This window comes from Mastacembelus armatus, chromosome 11, assembly GCF_900324485.2.
Source record: "Mastacembelus armatus chromosome 11, fMasArm1.2, whole genome shotgun sequence".
NCBI classification, from domain to species: Eukaryota; Metazoa; Chordata; class Actinopteri; order Synbranchiformes; family Mastacembelidae; genus Mastacembelus; species Mastacembelus armatus.
In genome coordinates, this window is record NC_046643.1 from 17,370,962 (window position 1) to 17,390,858 (window position 19,897).

The following is a 19,897-nucleotide window of genomic DNA, read 5'->3' on the forward strand; positions in this document are numbered from 1 at the left end:
TGTCGCCTGAACAAGGAAAAACACCTTATTGTTTTTATTACAAGAACAGTCAGACGACCACCCTGGTAAGATGTTTGACAAGTGTTTTGTCTGCATGTTTTCAGGTCAAATACTGACAGAGTGTGGTTCAGATAAAGCCTCCAGCAAAATTAGCACCAATATTTAGCTGAGGCTTGAGCCTTTGTGTGACTTTCAAATCACACAATTTCCTCTAAAGCTACTCAGTTTCTTCTAGTTTGGCTTGATCAGAAAATTCCCCATAACTGTTGGACAAATTGTAAATATCTACTGCTGACCCCTGTCGCTGTGAGTCCTCTCCTCTGTGGTTTGTTTTTCTGGTCTGTGGGGGACTGACACTGAATGGTGACGACAGAGAACATGTGCAGAGGAGTGAAGCAGTAAAAAGCATATGAACTCTGATCTAACTATTTGGACAGTGGTCACATAGTCAGATATGGGTTATCAATCAGATCTAGGACGACATACGCAAGTGGCCCAGATTTGGTTTGTTCAGACATTCACATCTTTAGCATGTAATGTGGTCTCAGAGAACTGACCGTGTGAAGTAGTCCACCAGAACACCCACCAGCTCGCCCACTCGGTCCTGGTTGGGGCAGAGCTCCCCTTGCTGCAGACACAGCAGGACGTCATCCTGAGAGGACGTGTGCAGCACCACCATCTGGTCGACCCCGCTGGTCACACTTAGTCCTGTAAACTGTGAAGAGAAGACAGTTTACAGTGAAAACACCAAACGCAGCAACAAACCCTGTGCACAGAGACACAAAATGTGGAAAGATGCTACACAAATAAACTTAAGCCCTGCTGATAGTTCAGAATTCAAGCATCAATCAGATCAACTATCAATCACCATCTCAACTGTTCATTTCAACTTCAACTTTAACCAGCACATTCTTTTTTAAAGCCACCTGTCTGCTTTTCTGCCTGACAATCCTGAATTGATGGTTTTGCTATTTGTCTCTAAGTCCTGGGTCTGTTCCTGCTGCTCACTTATTTAGCTGAAGCCTTGAATTCTCCTGTAAATGTATATTCAGTAAATGCCTGTGATTACTGACAGTTGATTTACAACTGATTTCCCGTTAGAGACAGACAGAGAGGGAGACATGCAGTGACTGAGAGAACAGGAGGATTGAAACATGATCAACAGTAATGATAAAATGATGATGTGAAAACACAGACGAACACCCAACTCTAATTCAGGATCTCCCATGTAACAATTGTTGAAGACCTTCATTCGTACTTAAGTGTCAAGATATTCAGTGTTTTGATGGATGCAGAGATTTGATTTTGACTGTTTACATTCTGCTTCCTAAATGTGCAGAGACATATAACCTTGTTACTATCTTCTCAAAAACTGCCACTTCAGATGTAATATTGTGGGTTCTTGTTTAACATTTTGCAGAGATTTTTTTGTGTAAATCTGGACTTTAGAATACGTTAATCAAAACTTTAAGTGTCAGTTTCAGTTTTTAAACATTTGCATCTGCACAAGAACTGACTGCAGACTGAGTGACATGATATTTGACAGCATGTATTAGAGTGCAGGAAATTAATTTGTCTAAAAATGTTGGGGATTATCACGTCAATGTATAATATCTGTGAGTCTAATACAGTAGGGCACAGTATATCCTGGATCAAAAAACCACGGCATGAAGTCTGAGGATTATTTCTGCTCAGGGTGAGAGAAATTCTGCCCGCCGTGCACATGTGGAGGTGCAATAAAGGGAAAGTCATGAGGTGTGACCCAGTTGGAATAATGTAGAGATTTACTGTGGCTGAAGGAACGTGACTGAGAGAAAGGTGACACAGTGTGACTTAAAGGGTTTAACAGAAGGGAAAACAGAGAAAGGTGAAAAAAACCCTGAAGATCAGTATTTATGATGAATATAGACATCAAGACAGAGAAAGTGGAGTGAATGACAATTTTAAAAACACAGAAAGCGAATGCGAGACAGAGTGGACTAAGCCTCTTACAGCCCCCGGCACACAGGTTAATCCAGCGGGGGCAACTGTGTGGAGGATGTCCGGGCACCATCAAGGCCAAATTCTGGTACAACCTGTCCCTTCAGTGGCACAAACAATGCAGATGTTAAGACAGTTGTGTCCCATTATTCACTGTATTCCCAAAATGTCACATAAAGCACATATTTCTTCATTTCAGGTGCAGGAAAATGAATAAATTGCATTACGTCATGAGTGCATTCAATTCATTTTAATGAAACCAGATTTTGTTTCCGGAGTCAATAATTTTTTTTGCCTTCATTGCTGCTCACAAGTTGGTTTCTTGTCCCATATGTTTTTAAGTTTCTGGAATGTTTGTGTTAGCCTATTCTTTTTCTCTTTAAGGGCTTCTCTCTTGTTTTTCAGTGCATTATACATGGCGGCCATATCTTTACAATCTTGCTCAGTGCTGCAGAGTGCCTCAATCTTGACCTGCAGAGCACAGTTGTCTATGCTTAGGCATTCAATCTCTTTTCCTATCACATTATTCTTGTCCTTCCATACTTTTTTCTTTAAGGACTCTTTCCTCAGACCCTGAAGCTTTTTATGCAGTCTCTTATTGTGGCTGAGAATAAACTCTTTTTCTTTCTTTAATAATTTATATTTTTCTGCGTTATTACGTGGTTCTCGAAGTTGCTCATTGAGAACCTGAATTTCTTGGGTCGTTTTGTCATTGTCTTTCTGCAGGGTTTCTGTCTCCTCCTTCAGCTTGTCATACCTGTCCCTCCATTTTTCTTCCTTTTTAAGCTTTTGGAAAGACTCAGCATGTTTATTAATCAGGACTCTCCTTTGTGCTTGGAGGGCTGTCTTAGCGTCTTCCAGTTTTTTGCAGTCATCCTCTAAATTTTTTAGAGTTTGGAGACGGCTGTTAATGTCCTGGATTTTCCCTTGCAAATCTTTGTTTTCTTTCCTCAGCGAATCCACATTGGCCATTTTGTCCCTACATATATCACTACAGCGCTTCACAGCTTTATACTGAGGAGAATCTGAATTTCCATCCGTGGGACACTATTTTGTCTTCTCAGGGCCTCTTCTGACGCTGTAATCGCATCGTAGGTTTTCTGTAAAGTCGGTGTCTTCTGGACTTCTTCGGAGAGTATTTTAAGGTCACGTTGCAAACTGTTGTTCTGCTTCTGAACCAACTCTCCCTCTGCTTTTGCAGAATTGTAGGATTCCAGCAAAGCTTTATAATGTTCATACCTGTCCTGGAGCACGAGGATTTCCTGTTTTATGGTGCTGTTTTGCTGGCTCATTGCTTCTGTTTTCTGCCTCATTGCAGCATACTTTTCCTCCAAATCAGATTCATTTGAGACCATTTCCTGCAGATGCTTAAATTCATTGTGGAGTTTCTCATTCTCCAGTCTCATGGTTTCACTTTCTGCTTTTAAGTCGTCCATGGCGTTATTTTTTTCTTTAAGTGCCTGAAGTTTTTCTCTCATGGCCTGATTTTGATCCTTCAGTGCACCATATGATCGTATTGTCTCTTTATACATTGCATCCAAAGAGCTGTAACTTTGGACTTTGTTACTGAGCTGGTCAATTTCATTCTGAAGAATGCTACATTCTTCTCCTGCTGCAGCTTCTTTTGCCCTCCAGCTGTTATATTTTTCCTCCAAACATTTTTGTGTTTTGAAGCTGTCTGAGAGTAACACAATTTCAATCCTTGTATGTGCTCTACATGTGGCAGAATTGACAAAATAGCAGACTTTGACTTTGACTGGTTGCAGTGGTGTAAAAGGTGAAATATATCCCTTTAAAGGCAGAGACATAAAAGTATAAATTAGCATGAAAATGTAATAATAAAGTTACAGTTTCTAAAATATTAAAATAAAATGTTGTCACTCTTCACATCCCACGTAAAGACTGCTGTCACTAGAAAAATAACAGCATCCAAAAGCATGAAAACATGCTCTATGTTCTCAACAGTGCAGGAAAATGAATAAATTGCATTACGTCATGAGTGCATTCAATTCATTTTAATTAAATTATCCCATGGTCACCCACGGAGCGGATCCGCTCTAAAAATTGTATGTTCACATTTTGTCACAAAAAGATCGTCGAAAAATGTGGATATAGTATAATACATTTTATGTCTAATAAAACCTTAAAGTCTCACGATTAAAATGGCATAAAGCAATTTAGGATCGAATAATCACAGCGACTACAGTTTCTTAATATTTAACAAAAGTACACATACAGTACAAAACGCCGCTCTTTACCTTTCTCTCGTTTAACTTCATATGTGTAGTCAAACATGGAGTGCCGCATATCGTTCTGTTCTTTAGAATCCACAGAACAAAATGCACACATGTTTTAGTCCAAAAAGACGTAATATTGTACAGTAAATCCATAAATCCATCGTCCTCCTCATAATAAGCCGTAAACCGCTTCGTTTTACGGCTGTTTTGTCCGTTTATTCAATAAAGTTTGACATAGCAAGCTTCTGTGAATCACGAGGCCTCAATCAATCTTGTTGTTATGTTTCACAGCGTAACTAACGGTAAAACCAATAGAATTCACATCCTCAGAGAAAATCCCAGTCAGGGGGCATAGTCTAACTTCGATTGACAGGAGAATTAGCCAGTCAAATTGGTCGTAAATGGTGACAGACGCATCTTGTAGCCAATGATGAGGCCTAAAAATCTACATATTGCATGTCGTGCCAGATGACGCAACAGTGGGCTTTAACGCAGCCCCCTCCTTACTGTAAATGTAGCCATGACAACACTGGGCAGGCAGCGCTCGACGCTAGAGGGGGAGGGGAGTCATGTTTCACATTCTACAGCGCGCCGATAGAAAACTGGGACGCTTTTGCTTCAATCGGCACGAAGGCCGTCAAAATAACTCTTAAAATGTAAGAACAACAGCTAGTTTAATTTAGGTACGTGTTGTCGGCCATTTGCAAAAAAGGGGGCGGGGTGACTAACTGACTTTAATTATATATGTAAAAAAGAGAGAGATAGAATCCCAACAAAGCCCTCATCAGCAGCACGTGGCGACACACAAAGTTCATGATGTGAAGTGATGGCACATAAATAACTGGAGAGTCAACAGAAGAGAGAAGACAGGATGGCTTTCACTCTAAAAAAGATTTGCCGGGGTTTTTTAAAGCTGGCCAGCTCTAGGATATTTTTTTTTTTTTTTTTTTTTTGGGAGGGGCGGCACCAGATTTTGTTTCCTGATTCAATCATTGTTTTTGCCTTCATTGCTGCTCACAAGTTGATTTCTTTTCCAATATGTTTTTAAGTTTCTGGAATTCTTTTGTTAGCGCATTCTTTTTCTCTTTAAGGGCCTCTCTCTTGTTTTTCAGTGCATTATACATGGCGGCCATATCTTTACAATCTTGGTCAGTGCTGCAGAGTGCCTCAATCTTGACCTGCAGAGCACAGTTGTCTATGCTTAGGCATTCAATCTCTTTTCCTATCACATTATTCTTGTCCTTCCATACTTTTTTCTTTAAGGACTCTTTCCTCAGACCCTGAAGCTTTTTATGCAGTCTCTTATTGTGGCTGAGAATAAACTCTTTTTCTTTCTTTAATAATTTATATTTTTCTGCGTTATTACGTGGTTCTCGAAGTTGCTCATTGAGAACCCGAATTTCTTGGGTCGTTTTGTCATTGTCTTTCTGCAGGGTTTCTGTCTCCTCCTTCAGCTTGTCATACCTGTCCCTCCATTTTTCTTCCTTTTTAAGCTTTTGGAAAGACTCAGCATGTTTATTAATCAGGACTCTCCTTTGTGCTTGGAGGGCTGTCTTAGCGTCTTCCAGTTTTTCGCAGTCATTCTCTAAAGTTTTTAGAGTTTGGAGACGGCTGTTAATGTCCTGGATTTTCCCTTGCAAATCTTTGTTTTCTTTCCTCAGCGAATCCACATTGGCCATTTTGTCCCTATATATATCACTACAGCGCTTCACAGCTTTATACTGAGGAGAATCTGAATTTCCATCCGTGGGACACTATTTTGTCTTGTCAGGGCCTCTTCTGATGCTGTAATCGCATCGTAGGTTTTCTGTAAAGTCGGTGTCTTCTGGACTTCTTCGGAGAGTATTTTAAGGTCACGTTGCAAACTGTTGTTCTGCTTCTGAACCAACTCTCCCTCTGCTTTTGCAGAATTGTAGGATTCCAGCAAAGCTTTATAATGTTCATACCTGTCCTGGAGCACGAGGATTTCCTGTTTTATGGTGCTGTTTTGCTGGCTCATTGCTTCTGTTTTCTGCCTCATTGCAGCATACTTTTCCTCCAAATCAGATTCATTTGAGACCATTTCCTGCAGATGCTTAAATTCATTGTGGAGTTTCTCATTCTCCAGTCTCATGGTTTCACTTTCTGCTTTTAAGTCGTCCATGGCGTTATTTTTTTCTTTAAGTGCCTGAAGTTTTTCTCTCATGGCCTGATTTTGATCCTTCAGTGCACCATATGATCGTATTGTCTCTTTATACATTGCATCCAAAGAGCTGTAACTTTGGACTTTGTTACTGAGCTGGTCAATTTCATTCTGAAGAATGCTACATTCTTCTCCTGCTGCAGCTTCTTTTGCCCTCCAGCTGTTATATTTTTCCTCCAAACATTTTTGTGTTTTGAAGCTGTCTGAGAGTAACACAATTTCAATCCTTGTATGTGCTCTACATGTGGCAGAATTGACAAAATAGCAGACTTTGACTTTGACTGGTTGCAGTGGTGTAAAAGGTGAAATATATCCCTTTAAAGGCAGAGACATAAAAGTATAAATTAGCATGAAAATGTAATAATAAAGTTACAGTTTCTAAAATATTAAAATAAAATGTTGTCACTCTTCACATCCCACGTAAAGACTGCTGTCACTAGAAAAATAACAGCATCCAAAAGCATGAAAACATGCTCTATGTTCTCAACAGTGCAGGAAAATGAATAAATTGCATTACGTCATGAGTGCATTCAATTCATTTTAATTAAATTATCCCATGGTCACCCACGGAGCGGATCCGCTCTAAAAATTGTATGTTCACATTTTGTCACAAAAAGATCGTCGAAAAATGTGGATATAGTATAATACATTTTATGTCTAATAAAACCTTAAAGTCTCACGATTAAAATGGCATAAAGCAATTTTGGATCGAATAATCACAGCGACTACAGTTTCTTAATATTTAACAAAAGTACACATACAGTACAAAACGCCGCTCTTTACCTTTCTCTCGTTTAACTTCATATGTGTAGTCAAACATGGAGTGCCGCATATCGTTCTGTTCTTTAGAATCCACAGAACAAAATGCACACATGTTTTAGTCCAAAAAGACGTAATATTGTACAGTAAATCCATAAATCCATCGTCCTCCTCATAATAAGCCGTAAACCGCTTCGTTTTACGGCTGTTTTGTCCGTTTATTCAATAAAGTTTGACATAGCAAGCTTCTGTGAATCACATGAGGCCTCAATCAATCTTGTTGTTACGTTTCACAGCGTAACTAACGGTAAAACCAATAGAATTCACATCCTCAGAGAAAATCCCAGTCAGGGGGCATATTCTAACTTCGATTGACAGGAGAATTAGCCAGTCAAATTGTTCGTAAATGGTGACAGACGCATCTTGTAGCCAATGACGACACCTTTAAACCGACATACAGGAAGTCGCGCCAGATGGTGCAACAGTGGGCTTTAACGCAGCCCCTCCTTACTGTAAATGTAGCCATGACAACACTGGGCAGGCAGCGCTCGACGCTAGAGGGGGAGGGGAGTCATGTTTCACATTCTACAGCGCGCCGATAGAAAACTGGGACGCTTTTGCTTCAATCGGCACGAAGGCCGTCAAAATAACTCTTAAAATGTAAGAACAACAGCTAGTTTAATTTAGGTACGTGTTGTCGGCCATTTGCAAAAAAGGGGGCGGGGTGACTAACTGACTTTAATTATATATGTAAAAAAGAGAGAGATAGAATCCCAACAAAGCCCTCATCAGCAGCACGTGGCGACACACAAAGTTCATGATGTGAAGTGATGGCACATAAATAACTGGAGAGTCAACAGAAGAGAGAAGACAGGATGGCTTTCACTCTAAAAAAGATTTGCCGGGGTTTTTTAAAGCTGGCCAGCTCTAGGATATTTTTTTTTTTTTTTTTTTTTTGGGAGGGGCGGCACCAGATTTTGTTTCCTGATTCAATCATTTTTTTTGCCTTCATTGCTGCTCACAAGTTGATTTCTTTTCCAGTATGTTTTTAAGTTTCTGGAATTCTTTTGTTAGCGCATTCTTTTTCTCTTTAAGGGCCTCTCTCTTGTTTTTCAGTGCATTATACATGGCGGCCATATCTTTACAATCTTGGTCAGTGCTGCAGAGTGCCCCAATCTTGACCTGCAGAGCACAGTTGTCTATGCTTAGGCATTCAGTCTCTTTTCCTATCACATTATTCTTGTCCTTCCATACTTTTTTCTTTAAGGACTCTTTCCTCAGACCCTGAAGCTTTTTATGCAGTCTCTTATTGTAGCTGAGAATAAACTCTTTTTCTTTCTTTAATAATTTATATTTTTCTGCGTTATTACGCGGTTCTCGAAGTTGCTCATTGAGAACCCGAATTTCTTGGGTCGTTTTGTCATTGTCTTTCTGCAGGGTTTCTGTCTCCTCCTTCAGCTTGTCATACCTGTCCCTCCATTTTTCTTCCTTTTTAAGCTTTTGGAAAGACTCAGCATGTTTATTAATCAGGACTCTCCTTTGTGCTTGGAGGGCTGTCTTAGCGTCTTCCAGTTTTTCGCAGTCATTCTCTAAAGTTTTTAGAGTTTGGAGACGGCTGTTAATGTCCTGGATTTTCCCTTGCAAATCTTTGTTTTCTTTCCTCAGCGAATCCACATTGGCCATTTTGTCCCTATATATATCACTACAGCGCTTCACAGCTTTATACTGAGGAGAATCTGAATTTCCATCCGTGGGACACTATTTTGTCTTGTCAGGGCCTCTTCTGATGCTGTAATCGCATCGTAGGTTTTCTGTAAAGTCGGTGTCTTCTGGACTTCTTCGGAGAGTATTTTAAGGTCACGTTGCAAACTGTTGTTCTGCTTCTGAACCAACTCTCCCTCTGCTTTTGCAGAATTGTAGGATTCCAGCAAAGCTTTATAATGTTCATACCTGTCCTGGAGCACGAGGATTTCCTGTTTTATGGTGCTGTTTTGCTGGCTCATTGCTTCTGTTTTCTGCCTCATTGCAGCATACTTTTCCTCCAAATCAGATTCATTTGAGACCATTTCCTGCAGATGCTTAAATTCATTGTGGAGTTTCTCATTCTCCAGTCTCATGGTTTCACTTTCTGCTTTTAAGTCGTCCATGGCGTTATTTTTTTCTTTAAGTGCCTGAAGTTTTTCTCTCATGGCCTGATTTTGATCCTTCAGTGCACCATATGATCGTATTGTCTCTTTATACATTGCATCCAAAGAGCTGTAACTTTGGACTTTGTTACTGAGCTGGTCAATTTCATTCTGAAGAATGCTACATTCTTCTCCTGCTGCAGCTTCTTTTGCCCTCCAGCTGTTATATTTTTCCTCCAAACATTTTTGTGTTTTGAAGCTGTCTGAGAGTAACACAATTTCAATCCTTGTATGTGCTCTACATGTGGCAGAATTGACAAAATAGCAGACTTTGACTTTGACTGGTTGCAGTGGTGTAAAAGGTGAAATATATCCCTTTAAAGGCAGAGACATAAAAGTATAAATTAGCATGAAAATGTAATAATAAAGTTACAGTTTCTAAAATATTAAAATAAAATGTTGTCACTCTTCACATCCCACGTAAAGACTGCTGTCACTAGAAAAATAACAGCATCCAAAAGCATGAAAACATGCTCTATGTTCTCAACAGTGCAGGAAAATGAATAAATTGCATTACGTCATGAGTGCATTCAATTCATTTTAATTAAATTATCCCATGGTCACCCACGGAGCGGATCCGCTCTAAAAATTGTATGTTCACATTTTGTCACAAAAAGATCGTCGAAAAATGTGGATATAGTATAATACATTTTATGTCTAATAAAACCTTAAAGTCTCACGATTAAAATGGCATAAAGCAATTTTGGATCGAATAATCACAGCGACTACAGTTTCTTAATATTTAACAAAAGTACACATACAGTACAAAACGCCGCTCTTTACCTTTCTCTCGTTTAACTTCATATGTGTAGTCAAACATGGAGTGCCGCATATCGTTCTGTTCTTTAGAATCCACAGAACAAAATGCACACATGTTTTAGTCCAAAAAGACGTAATATTGTACAGTAAATCCATAAATCCATCGTCCTCCTCATAATAAGCCGTAAACCGCTTCGTTTTACGGCTGTTTTGTCCGTTTATTCAATAAAGTTTGACATAGCAAGCTTCTGTGAATCACATGAGGCCTCAATCAATCTTGTTGTTACGTTTCACAGCGTAACTAACGGTAAAACCAATAGAATTCACATCCTCAGAGAAAATCCCAGTCAGGGGGCATATTCTAACTTCGATTGACAGGAGAATTAGCCAGTCAAATTGTTCGTAAATGGTGACAGACGCATCTTGTAGCCAATGACGACACCTTTAAACCGACATACAGGAAGTCGCGCCAGATGGTGCAACAGTGGGCTTTAACGCAGCCCCTCCTTACTGTAAATGTAGCCATGACAACACTGGGCAGGCAGCGCTCGACGCTAGAGGGGGAGGGGAGTCATGTTTCACATTCTACAGCGCGCCGATAGAAAACTGGGACGCTTTTGCTTCAATCGGCACGAAGGCCGTCAAAATAACTCTTAAAATGTAAGAACAACAGCTAGTTTAATTTAGGTACGTGTTGTCGGCCATTTGCAAAAAAGGGGGCGGGGTGACTAACTGACTTTAATTATATATGTAAAAAAGAGAGAGATAGAATCCCAACAAAGCCCTCATCAGCAGCACGTGGCGACACACAAAGTTCATGATGTGAAGTGATGGCACATAAATAACTGGAGAGTCAACAGAAGAGAGAAGACAGGATGGCTTTCACTCTAAAAAAGATTTGCCGGGGTTTTTTAAAGCTGGCCAGCTCTAGGATATTTTTTTTTTTTTTTTTTTTTGGGAGGGGCGGCACCAGATTTTGTTTCCTGATTCAATCATTTTTTTTGCCTTCATTGCTGCTCACAAGTTGATTTCTTTTCCAGTATGTTTTTAAGTTTCTGGAATTCTTTTGTTAGCGCATTCTTTTTCTCTTTAAGGGCCTCTCTCTTGTTTTTCAGTGCATTATACATGGCGGCCATATCTTTACAATCTTGGTCAGTGCTGCAGAGTGCCCCAATCTTGACCTGCAGAGCACAGTTGTCTATGCTTAGGCATTCAGTCTCTTTTCCTATCACATTATTCTTGTCCTTCCATACTTTTTTCTTTAAGGACTCTTTCCTCAGACCCTGAAGCTTTTTATGCAGTCTCTTATTGTAGCTGAGAATAAACTCTTTTTCTTTCTTTAATAATTTATATTTTTCTGCGTTATTACGCGGTTCTCGAAGTTGCTCATTGAGAACCCGAATTTCTTGGGTCGTTTTGTCATTGTCTTTCTGCAGGGTTTCTGTCTCCTCCTTCAGCTTGTCATACCTGTCCCTCCATTTTTCTTCCTTTTTAAGCTTTTGGAAAGACTCAGCATGTTTATTAATCAGGACTCTCCTTTGTGCTTGGAGGGCTGTCTTAGCGTCTTCCAGTTTTTCGCAGTCATTCTCTAAAGTTTTTAGAGTTTGGAGACGGCTGTTAATGTCCTGGATTTTCCCTTGCAAATCTTTGTTTTCTTTCCTCAGCGAATCCACATTGGCCATTTTGTCCCTATATATATCACTACAGCGCTTCACAGCTTTATACTGAGGAGAATCTGAATTTCCATCCGTGGGACACTATTTTGTCTTGTCAGGGCCTCTTCTGATGCTGTAATCGCATCGTAGGTTTTCTGTAAAGTCGGTGTCTTCTGGACTTCTTCGGAGAGTATTTTAAGGTCACGTTGCAAACTGTTGTTCTGCTTCTGAACCAACTCTCCCTCTGCTTTTGCAGAATTGTAGGATTCCAGCAAAGCTTTATAATGTTCATACCTGTCCTGGAGCACGAGGATTTCCTGTTTTATGGTGCTGTTTTGCTGGCTCATTGCTTCTGTTTTCTGCCTCATTGCAGCATACTTTTCCTCCAAATCAGATTCATTTGAGACCATTTCCTGCAGATGCTTAAATTCATTGTGGAGTTTCTCATTCTCCAGTCTCATGGTTTCACTTTCTGCTTTTAAGTCGTCCATGGCGTTATTTTTTTCTTTAAGTGCCTGAAGTTTTTCTCTCATGGCCTGATTTTGATCCTTCAGTGCACCATATGATCGTATTGTCTCTTTATACATTGCATCCAAAGAGCTGTAACTTTGGACTTTGTTACTGAGCTGGTCAATTTCATTCTGAAGAATGCTACATTCTTCTCCTGCTGTAGCTTCTTTTGCCCTCCAGCTGTTATATTTTTCCTCCAAACATTTTTGTGTTTTGAAGCTGTCTGAGAGTAACACAATTTCAATCCTTGTATGTGCTCTACATGTGGCAGAATTGACAAAATAGCAGACTTTGACTTTGACTGGTTGCAGTGGTGTAAAAGGTGAAATATATCCCTTTAAAGGCAGAGACATAAAAGTATAAATTAGCATGAAAATGTAATAATAAAGTTACAGTTTCTAAAATATTAAAATAAAATGTTGTCACTCTTCACATCCCACGTAAAGACTGCTGTCACTAGAAAAATAACAGCATCCAAAAGCATGAAAACATGCTCTATGTTCTCAACAGTGCAGGAAAATGAATAAATTGCATTACGTCATGAGTGCATTCAATTCATTTTAATTAAATTATCCCATGGTCACCCACGGAGCGGATCCGCTCTAAAAATTGTATGTTCACATTTTGTCACAAAAAGATCGTCGAAAAATGTGGATATAGTATAATACATTTTATGTCTAATAAAACCTTAAAGTCTCACGATTAAAATGGCATAAAGCAATTTAGGATCGAATAATCACAGCGACTACAGTTTCTTAATATTTAACAAAAGTACACATACAGTACAAAACGCCGCTCTTTACCTTTCTCTCGTTTAACTTCATATGTGTAGTCAAACATGGAGTGCCGCATATCGTTCTGTTCTTTAGAATCCACAGAACAAAATGCACACATGTTTTAGTCCAAAAAGACGTAATATTGTACAGTAAATCCATAAATCCATCGTCCTCCTCATAATAAGCCGTAAACCGCTTCGTTTTACGGCTGTTTTGTCCGTTTATTCAATAAAGTTTGACATAGCAAGCTTCTGTGAATCACATGAGGCCTCAATCAATCTTGTTGTTATGTTTCACAGCGTAACTAACGGTAAAACCAATAGAATTCACATCCTCAGAGAAAATCCCAGTCAGGGGGCATAGTCTAACTTCGATTGACAGGAGAATTAGCCAGTCAAATTGGTCGTAAATGGTGACAGACGCATCTTGTAGCCAATGATGAGGCCTAAAAATCTACATATTGCATGTCGTGCCAGATGACGCAACAGTGGGCTTTAACGCAGCCCCCTCCTTACTGTAAATGTAGCCATGACAACACTGGGCAGGCAGCGCTCGACGCTAGAGGGGGAGGGGAGTCATGTTTCACATTCTACAGCGCGCCGATAGAAAACTGGGACGCTTTTGCTTCAATCGGCACGAAGGCCGTCAAAATAACTCTTAAAATGTAAGAACAACAGCTAGTTTAATTTAGGTACGTGTTGTCGGCCATTTGCAAAAAAGGGGGCGGGGTGACTAACTGACTTTAATTATATATGTAAAAAAGAGAGAGATAGAATCCCAACAAAGCCCTCATCAGCAGCACGTGGCGACACACAAAGTTCATGATGTGAAGTGATGGCACATAAATAACTGGAGAGTCAACAGAAGAGAGAAGACAGGATGGCTTTCACTCTAAAAAAGATTTGCCGGGGTTTTTTAAAGCTGGCCAGCTCTAGGATATTTTTTTTTTTTTTGGGAGGGGCGGCACCAGATTTTGTTTCCTGATTCAATCATTTTTTTTGCCTTCATTGCTGCTCACAAGTTGATTTCTTTTCCAATATGTTTTTAAGTTTCTGGAATTCTTTTGTTAGCGCATTCTTTTTCTCTTTAAGGGCCTCTCTCTTGTTTTTCAGTGCATTATACATGGCGGCCATATCTTTACAATCTTGCTCAGTGCTGCAGAGTGCCTCAATCTTGACCTGCAGAGCACAGTTGTCTATGCTTAGGCATTCAATCTCTTTTCCTATCACATTATTCTTGTCCTTCCATACTTTTTTCTTTAAGGACTCTTTCCTCAGACCCTGAAGCTTTTTATGCAGTCTCTTATTGTGGCTGAGAATAAACTCTTTTTCTTTCTTTAATAATTTATATTTTTCTGCGTTATTACGCGGTTCTCGAAGTTGCTCATTGAGAACCCGAATTTCTTGGGTCGTTTTGTCATTGTCTTTCTGCAGGGTTTCTGTCTCCTCCTTCAGCTTGTCATACCTGTCCCTCCATTTTTCTTCCTTTTTAAGCTTTTGGAAAGACTCAGCATGTTTATTAATCAGGACTCTCCTTTGTGCTTGGAGGGCTGTCTTAGCGTCTTCCAGTTTTTCGCAGTCATTCTCTAAAGTTTTTAGAGTTTGGAGACGGCTGTTAATGTCCTGGATTTTCCCTTGCAAATCTTTGTTTTCTTTCCTCAGCGAATCCACATTGGCCATTTTGTCCCTATATATATCACTACAGCGCTTCACAGCTTTATACTGAGGAGAATCTGAATTTCCATCCGTGGGACACTATTTTGTCTTGTCAGGGCCTCTTCTGATGCTGTAATCGCATCGTAGGTTTTCTGTAAAGTCGGTGTCTTCTGGACTTCTTCGGAGAGTATTTTAAGGTCACGTTGGGATTTCCTGTTTTACGGTGCTGTTTTGCTGGCTCATTGCTTCTGTTTTCTGCCTCATTGCAGCATACTTTTCCTCCAAATCAGATTCATTTGAGACCATTTCCTGCAGATGCTTAAATTCATTGTGGAGTTTCTCATTCTCCAGTCTCATGGTTTCACTTTCTGCTTTTAAGTCGTCCATGGCGTTATTTTTTTCTTTAAGTGCCTGAAGTTTTTCTCTCATGGCCTGATTTTGATCCTTCAGTGCACCATATGATCGTATTGTCTCTTTATACATTGCATCCAAAGAGCTGTAACTTTGGACTTTGTTACTGAGCTGGTCAATTTCATTCTGAAGAATGCTACATTCTTCTCCTGCTGCAGCTTCTTTTGCCCTCCAGCTGTTATATTTTTCCTCCAAACATTTGGTGTTTTGAAGCTGTTCGCGGAGCTTCTCGATTTCAAGGCGTACAGCTTGGAGTTGTTGGTTTATACCCTGTATGGCCACATTGACTAAATTTGACTCTTGGGTCCAACTCATTCTGATGTCTCAATACTTACTCTAGTCAGTCAAAAATACTAGACACAGAAAAACCACTGTGAAAATACTCAGCACGACTGTGTAACTGTGGTGTGTTTCCTAAAAGTGTAACGCAGTTATAGTGTGAAGACGTGACATTCTAGCACGGATCAAGGGCACATTGGAATTCCCCTTCTGGCCAGCCGGTTGCCATAGCAACAGACCACATAACATAATATAAACTAATTAGTCTTGTATTGAAAGTTATAAGTGTTAAAGCTGGTCAGTAATAGTTCAGGCCTCTACCTTTTTCTATGTGCATCTCTCCACCACAGTCACTGAACCAGCTTCTTCCACCAGTTCGTCCAGCCGCCTTGTTTTATTCTGCCTCCCCAGCAGACTGCAGCCTAAAACAGCACATTGACTACCATAGTTTGCTAAAACATGTGCAGCATCTTCCTGCAGACGTCTAAAGACCTAAACTGCCTTAGGAGGAAAAGTCAAAGATTTCCTGGTTTTGAAATGACAAGAAAAGTGTTTGTAGAAAAGTGTCAATAAAGGTTTTCAATTTTATCTTCAAATGTGTAGTATAAACATGTTTTAGATAGCCTGGTTGTCTCTGAGCTGTTTATATATTGCACTGGTTTTGTGCGCTAAGCTGCTCCTACGGGCCTTATGCTATTTTTACTTGATTTTTATCTTACTTTATTTTCCATGGCCTTATTTGTATGTTTACATTGCTGTATTTAGCGTTTAGAATTTATCTGTGTGCATTATACATTCAGTGCATTATACATTGTGGCCATATCTTTATAATCTTGGTCACTGCTGCAGAGTGCTTCAATCTACTTAATCTAATCATGAGCGTGCCTGGTTAGTACTTGAATGGAAGACCAATTGAAAGACCAGGGGCCGCTATTCTCAGACAGGAAGGGCATCTGGCATAAAACTTGTGCCAAATCCACAATGCAGATCAATTGATCTGCTGTAGCGACCCCGAATGGGAGTAAGCCAAAAGGGAAAGAAGAAAATAAAATTAATTTTGAGAATAATATTACAGGAAAAGTGTGCTCAATTTTCTAATTAGTTTAATGAATACAAAACATTTATTTCTGATTAGTATTTTCATTGTCAGTTTATCTCTATTTTAGTGAACTGTGTGGTTTAGGCTATAAAATGCCAGAAAAACAATAAACTAAAATTCCTGAGGCCAAGGTTGCATCTTTGATTCCTCATTTTGCCAAAACACACATATATATACATAATATATTGTATTTATAATTACTGTTTTTTTCTGAGAAATTATGCGTTTTCTGTCAGCCAAGGCAGATGGTCCAAACACTACAATACCCATGAGTCTCATGCCAGATGTGTGAATCAAAGCAATAATGAATTCAGGACAAAGCATTTGAGAGTTGGATCCATTCAACATTGACCCAGAATGAGACATTTTATTAATTTAAGATGCAGATTTTATTTGCAGGTTTTCTGTTGTGATCTGTCCTGAGTTCAGCTGTTTTCTATGAGTTAAGACAATGAAGAAAAACCCTAAATGACCATCAGGATTATGCACAAAGTTGCTTGCCACATTGTCCCATTAGTTTTTAACCTGTGACCTGACGATGGTGAGACAGGACAGAGTTTGGTGACAGTGTGAGGACAGAGCTGCTCTACTTCTTTAATACTCTGTTCTGTGTTTCTGACCTGGATAAGACTCGTATTGCTCAGTCTGAGCAGCAGAGCTTAATGGCTTCGTCTATCTTTAGCTGCTCCGCTGCTGCATAATGATGGTTTTTAACCCCCTGGCATCTTTCTGTCTTTCTCCATGTCTCCTTTTCAAACACTAGTGGACATCCAGCTGTGCTGACTCATTATGTGTTGTTAGGACAGTACTGATCTTCACTGAAACCATCAGTGAAATTACACTGTATATACAGTACATTGAACTGAGCTCAGTCATCTCAAACTTTCAGTGTCTGTCTGTCTGAATTCACAGTGACCTTTGAGGGACAACTAATGTTTTCAGACTCTGTCAGTCAGGTCTTAAAAAGGAGACAGTTCTGTCTTGCTCTTATACTTCACTCACGTAGTGATGATGGTAGTGACGCAGGTCAAATTTGATGGAAGATGTGTCTTAGTAAACAATTGAGATGACAGATGAAGGACTTAAGGGCAACTGGGGTAAAGGACAACGGTTCTGAATGACACTGTTGGTTTCTTGTTGTGTCTCATTGTGGAGACACAAACCTTATAACCCAGGATGGCTCCACTGCTTTGTTGTAGTTTCTGTTCTGGCTTAGGTTTCATTATTTGATTTAAAGTTACAATTAGGTTTTGGTTAATCTTCCAGTGTTACACATTAAGGTCCTCATGGGGAGTTTCTGACTTTATATTAGTGACCAAATGTAAACAAGTTGTCTCTCAATTTTAAGGAGGTGTAATAATAAAACTCTAGCGTATCCCTGAAAGTGCAGGGTTAACCATGGCATCAGTTTATCTTTCTTCTGTTTTTTCATTTTAATCAACAAATTCCCTGAAGGGATAAAAACAAAAAGTGAATTAAGAAGAAGAAATATTGGGTGTGTTGTTAGTTTAGCTATTATTAGTTTTGTTTTTTAATGAGATTTTTGTTGACAGTGATGAAAGTAATAAAATAATATAAAGCATGCACTCTTTAGGCTTGTTTAGAGAATGAATATATTCAGTGGAGAGTCTACAAGGAGTTTGTGTGTTATATTTGTCTTATATCTTTGTATGAGTGTGTGTGAGCATGTATTCATACTATGTTGTCCCATGTGAGCACTTACAGCGTCTAAGGGAAGCCTCTTCAAAACCTTGTACTGCTTCTTTGGCTCTAATTTGTAGACGTACTTGTCTGTGACGAGCAGGCCACGGTCTGTGCTTTTGTTGAATCTATTCACCTGAGAGAACGTAGGAGGAAAGAAAAGCATAAGACTCTTTGTGTTCTGTCTGTCTCTCATGTTCTGTTTTCTATTAAGAGACATTTTTAACAACTTGCAGAGTTTTCTGGGTTATCACTACTGTTGATTATAAAATACATTTCCTTGTGGAGCTCCAAATGAGTAACACACATAATGCAAAACATGAAAGGCGAGACAAAAGCTTTGCTATGTCTGTTGAAGGCTGTTTTATTTTACCAAAGCCCACATATCTTCATATAGTAAATCTAAAGCTTTACCCACAGTTTAGTGGAAGCCTTCTCTCTATAATCCCTGATAAGGAAAATATGGACATTATTATCCACGGAGAGACGATAAGGGCAAGTTCTTCATGAGGTAAAATAATAAGCAGGGCTTCAGCTGTGTCTGCTCCGTCGATTAAAAACAGGCAGACTTTAAAGCAAAAAGGAAATCTTGAACTAAATTCATAGTTCAGTTCCTTTCATCATTAATCCTCTGATTATTTTTATCTCTTTTCTTTAAGTTCCTTTCAGGGAGGGTTGTATTCACTGTTGAAACATAACATTTTTAAAGACGAACTGATATAAAAGATAGAAAGTTTGAACAACATAGTGGGGAAAAACATCCCACAGCTAAAAGGAGTCAACAACAGCCACTCCTGACTACAAAACAGATCATGTTCATTTCACTGTGTTTCTTCCCCACATACTGTACCTTCCTGCAGAAGCCAGAGAAGAGGACCTGACTGTACTCATCTTTGTTCCTCAGCTCTTTGGAGATGCGGCTGAAGCTGGAGCTAGTCTGAGGACAGTCTCGCACCTGCAGAGAAAGAAGTGTTTCATTACAAGAGGGCGGCCTGTGCCATCAGCTCCAGTACAGACAGTTCAGGAGTGTGACTCTCTGTTAACGATAAAACTGCAGGTGGCCTCTCTCAGCCTTTTTTAAACTTTTTTGTCACTTTAAATCCATAAGCAACAGATCAAAGCTGTTCACAGACACAGTGTCTGACATGCGGTTCAGTGGTTTGGTCTTGGTCCTTTTAACCAATAAGGAAAAAGATGCAGTAACATGTATTTCTACACGTATCTTTTCTTGCTTCAACAAGACACTGAACCTAAAATCAAACACTCGTGAATGTGTCAAGTCAGTTTGACACAGTTTGTAGGAGGCGTAAGTGTTTTGTGGTGAACTCAGATGAATTCACCTGGACAAGCGTCCAAAGCACATGACTGTAATATCACTGTCTGTCTTCTCAGTCCCAGCCTCTTGCTTTGACGAGGTTAACTTCAGAATAACAAAGTGAACGTGTTGAATCATGTGATGTTATTGAAAGTTTCTGAGGATATATACAATTGGTCTAACTGTCTCTCTGCTCTATGCTCATTTGATCTGAAACCTCAGCTGCAAACAAGTCACCATTCAGGCTGACTGCATGCTGCATTACACACACTTATGTATAGGCCAATGTGGAATAAACTACAATCACGTGAAGCCCTGAAGGAGGCCAACGGGTCAGAGCCTGTCTGAGAAAACAACGTGGAGTCTGAGGCAGTCATGCTCACGCTCCCTGAA

The 19,897-nt window shown here is 39.6% G+C and overlaps 1 protein-coding gene across 2 annotated transcripts in view; it reads right to left on the bottom strand.

The window, feature by feature from the left end:
* The window catches only part of myo1g (myosin IG), a 49,169-nt gene that overhangs the window by 12,585 nt on the left and 16,687 nt on the right, over positions 1-19,897 (bottom strand). Inside the window, exons 19-21 of one of the 2 annotated variants that reach the window (XM_026299788.2) lie at positions 19,040-19,144; positions 18,212-18,325; positions 558-715 (exon numbers count right to left, since the gene is read on the bottom strand). In XM_026299788.2, coding sequence (XP_026155573.1) covers positions 558-715; positions 18,212-18,325; positions 19,040-19,144 — 377 coding nt within the window. Of the gene's footprint in view, positions 1-557; positions 716-16,819; positions 17,938-18,211; positions 18,326-19,039; positions 19,145-19,897 lie in introns of those variants that run through there. The other variant, XM_026299789.2, reaches the window with a different exon arrangement.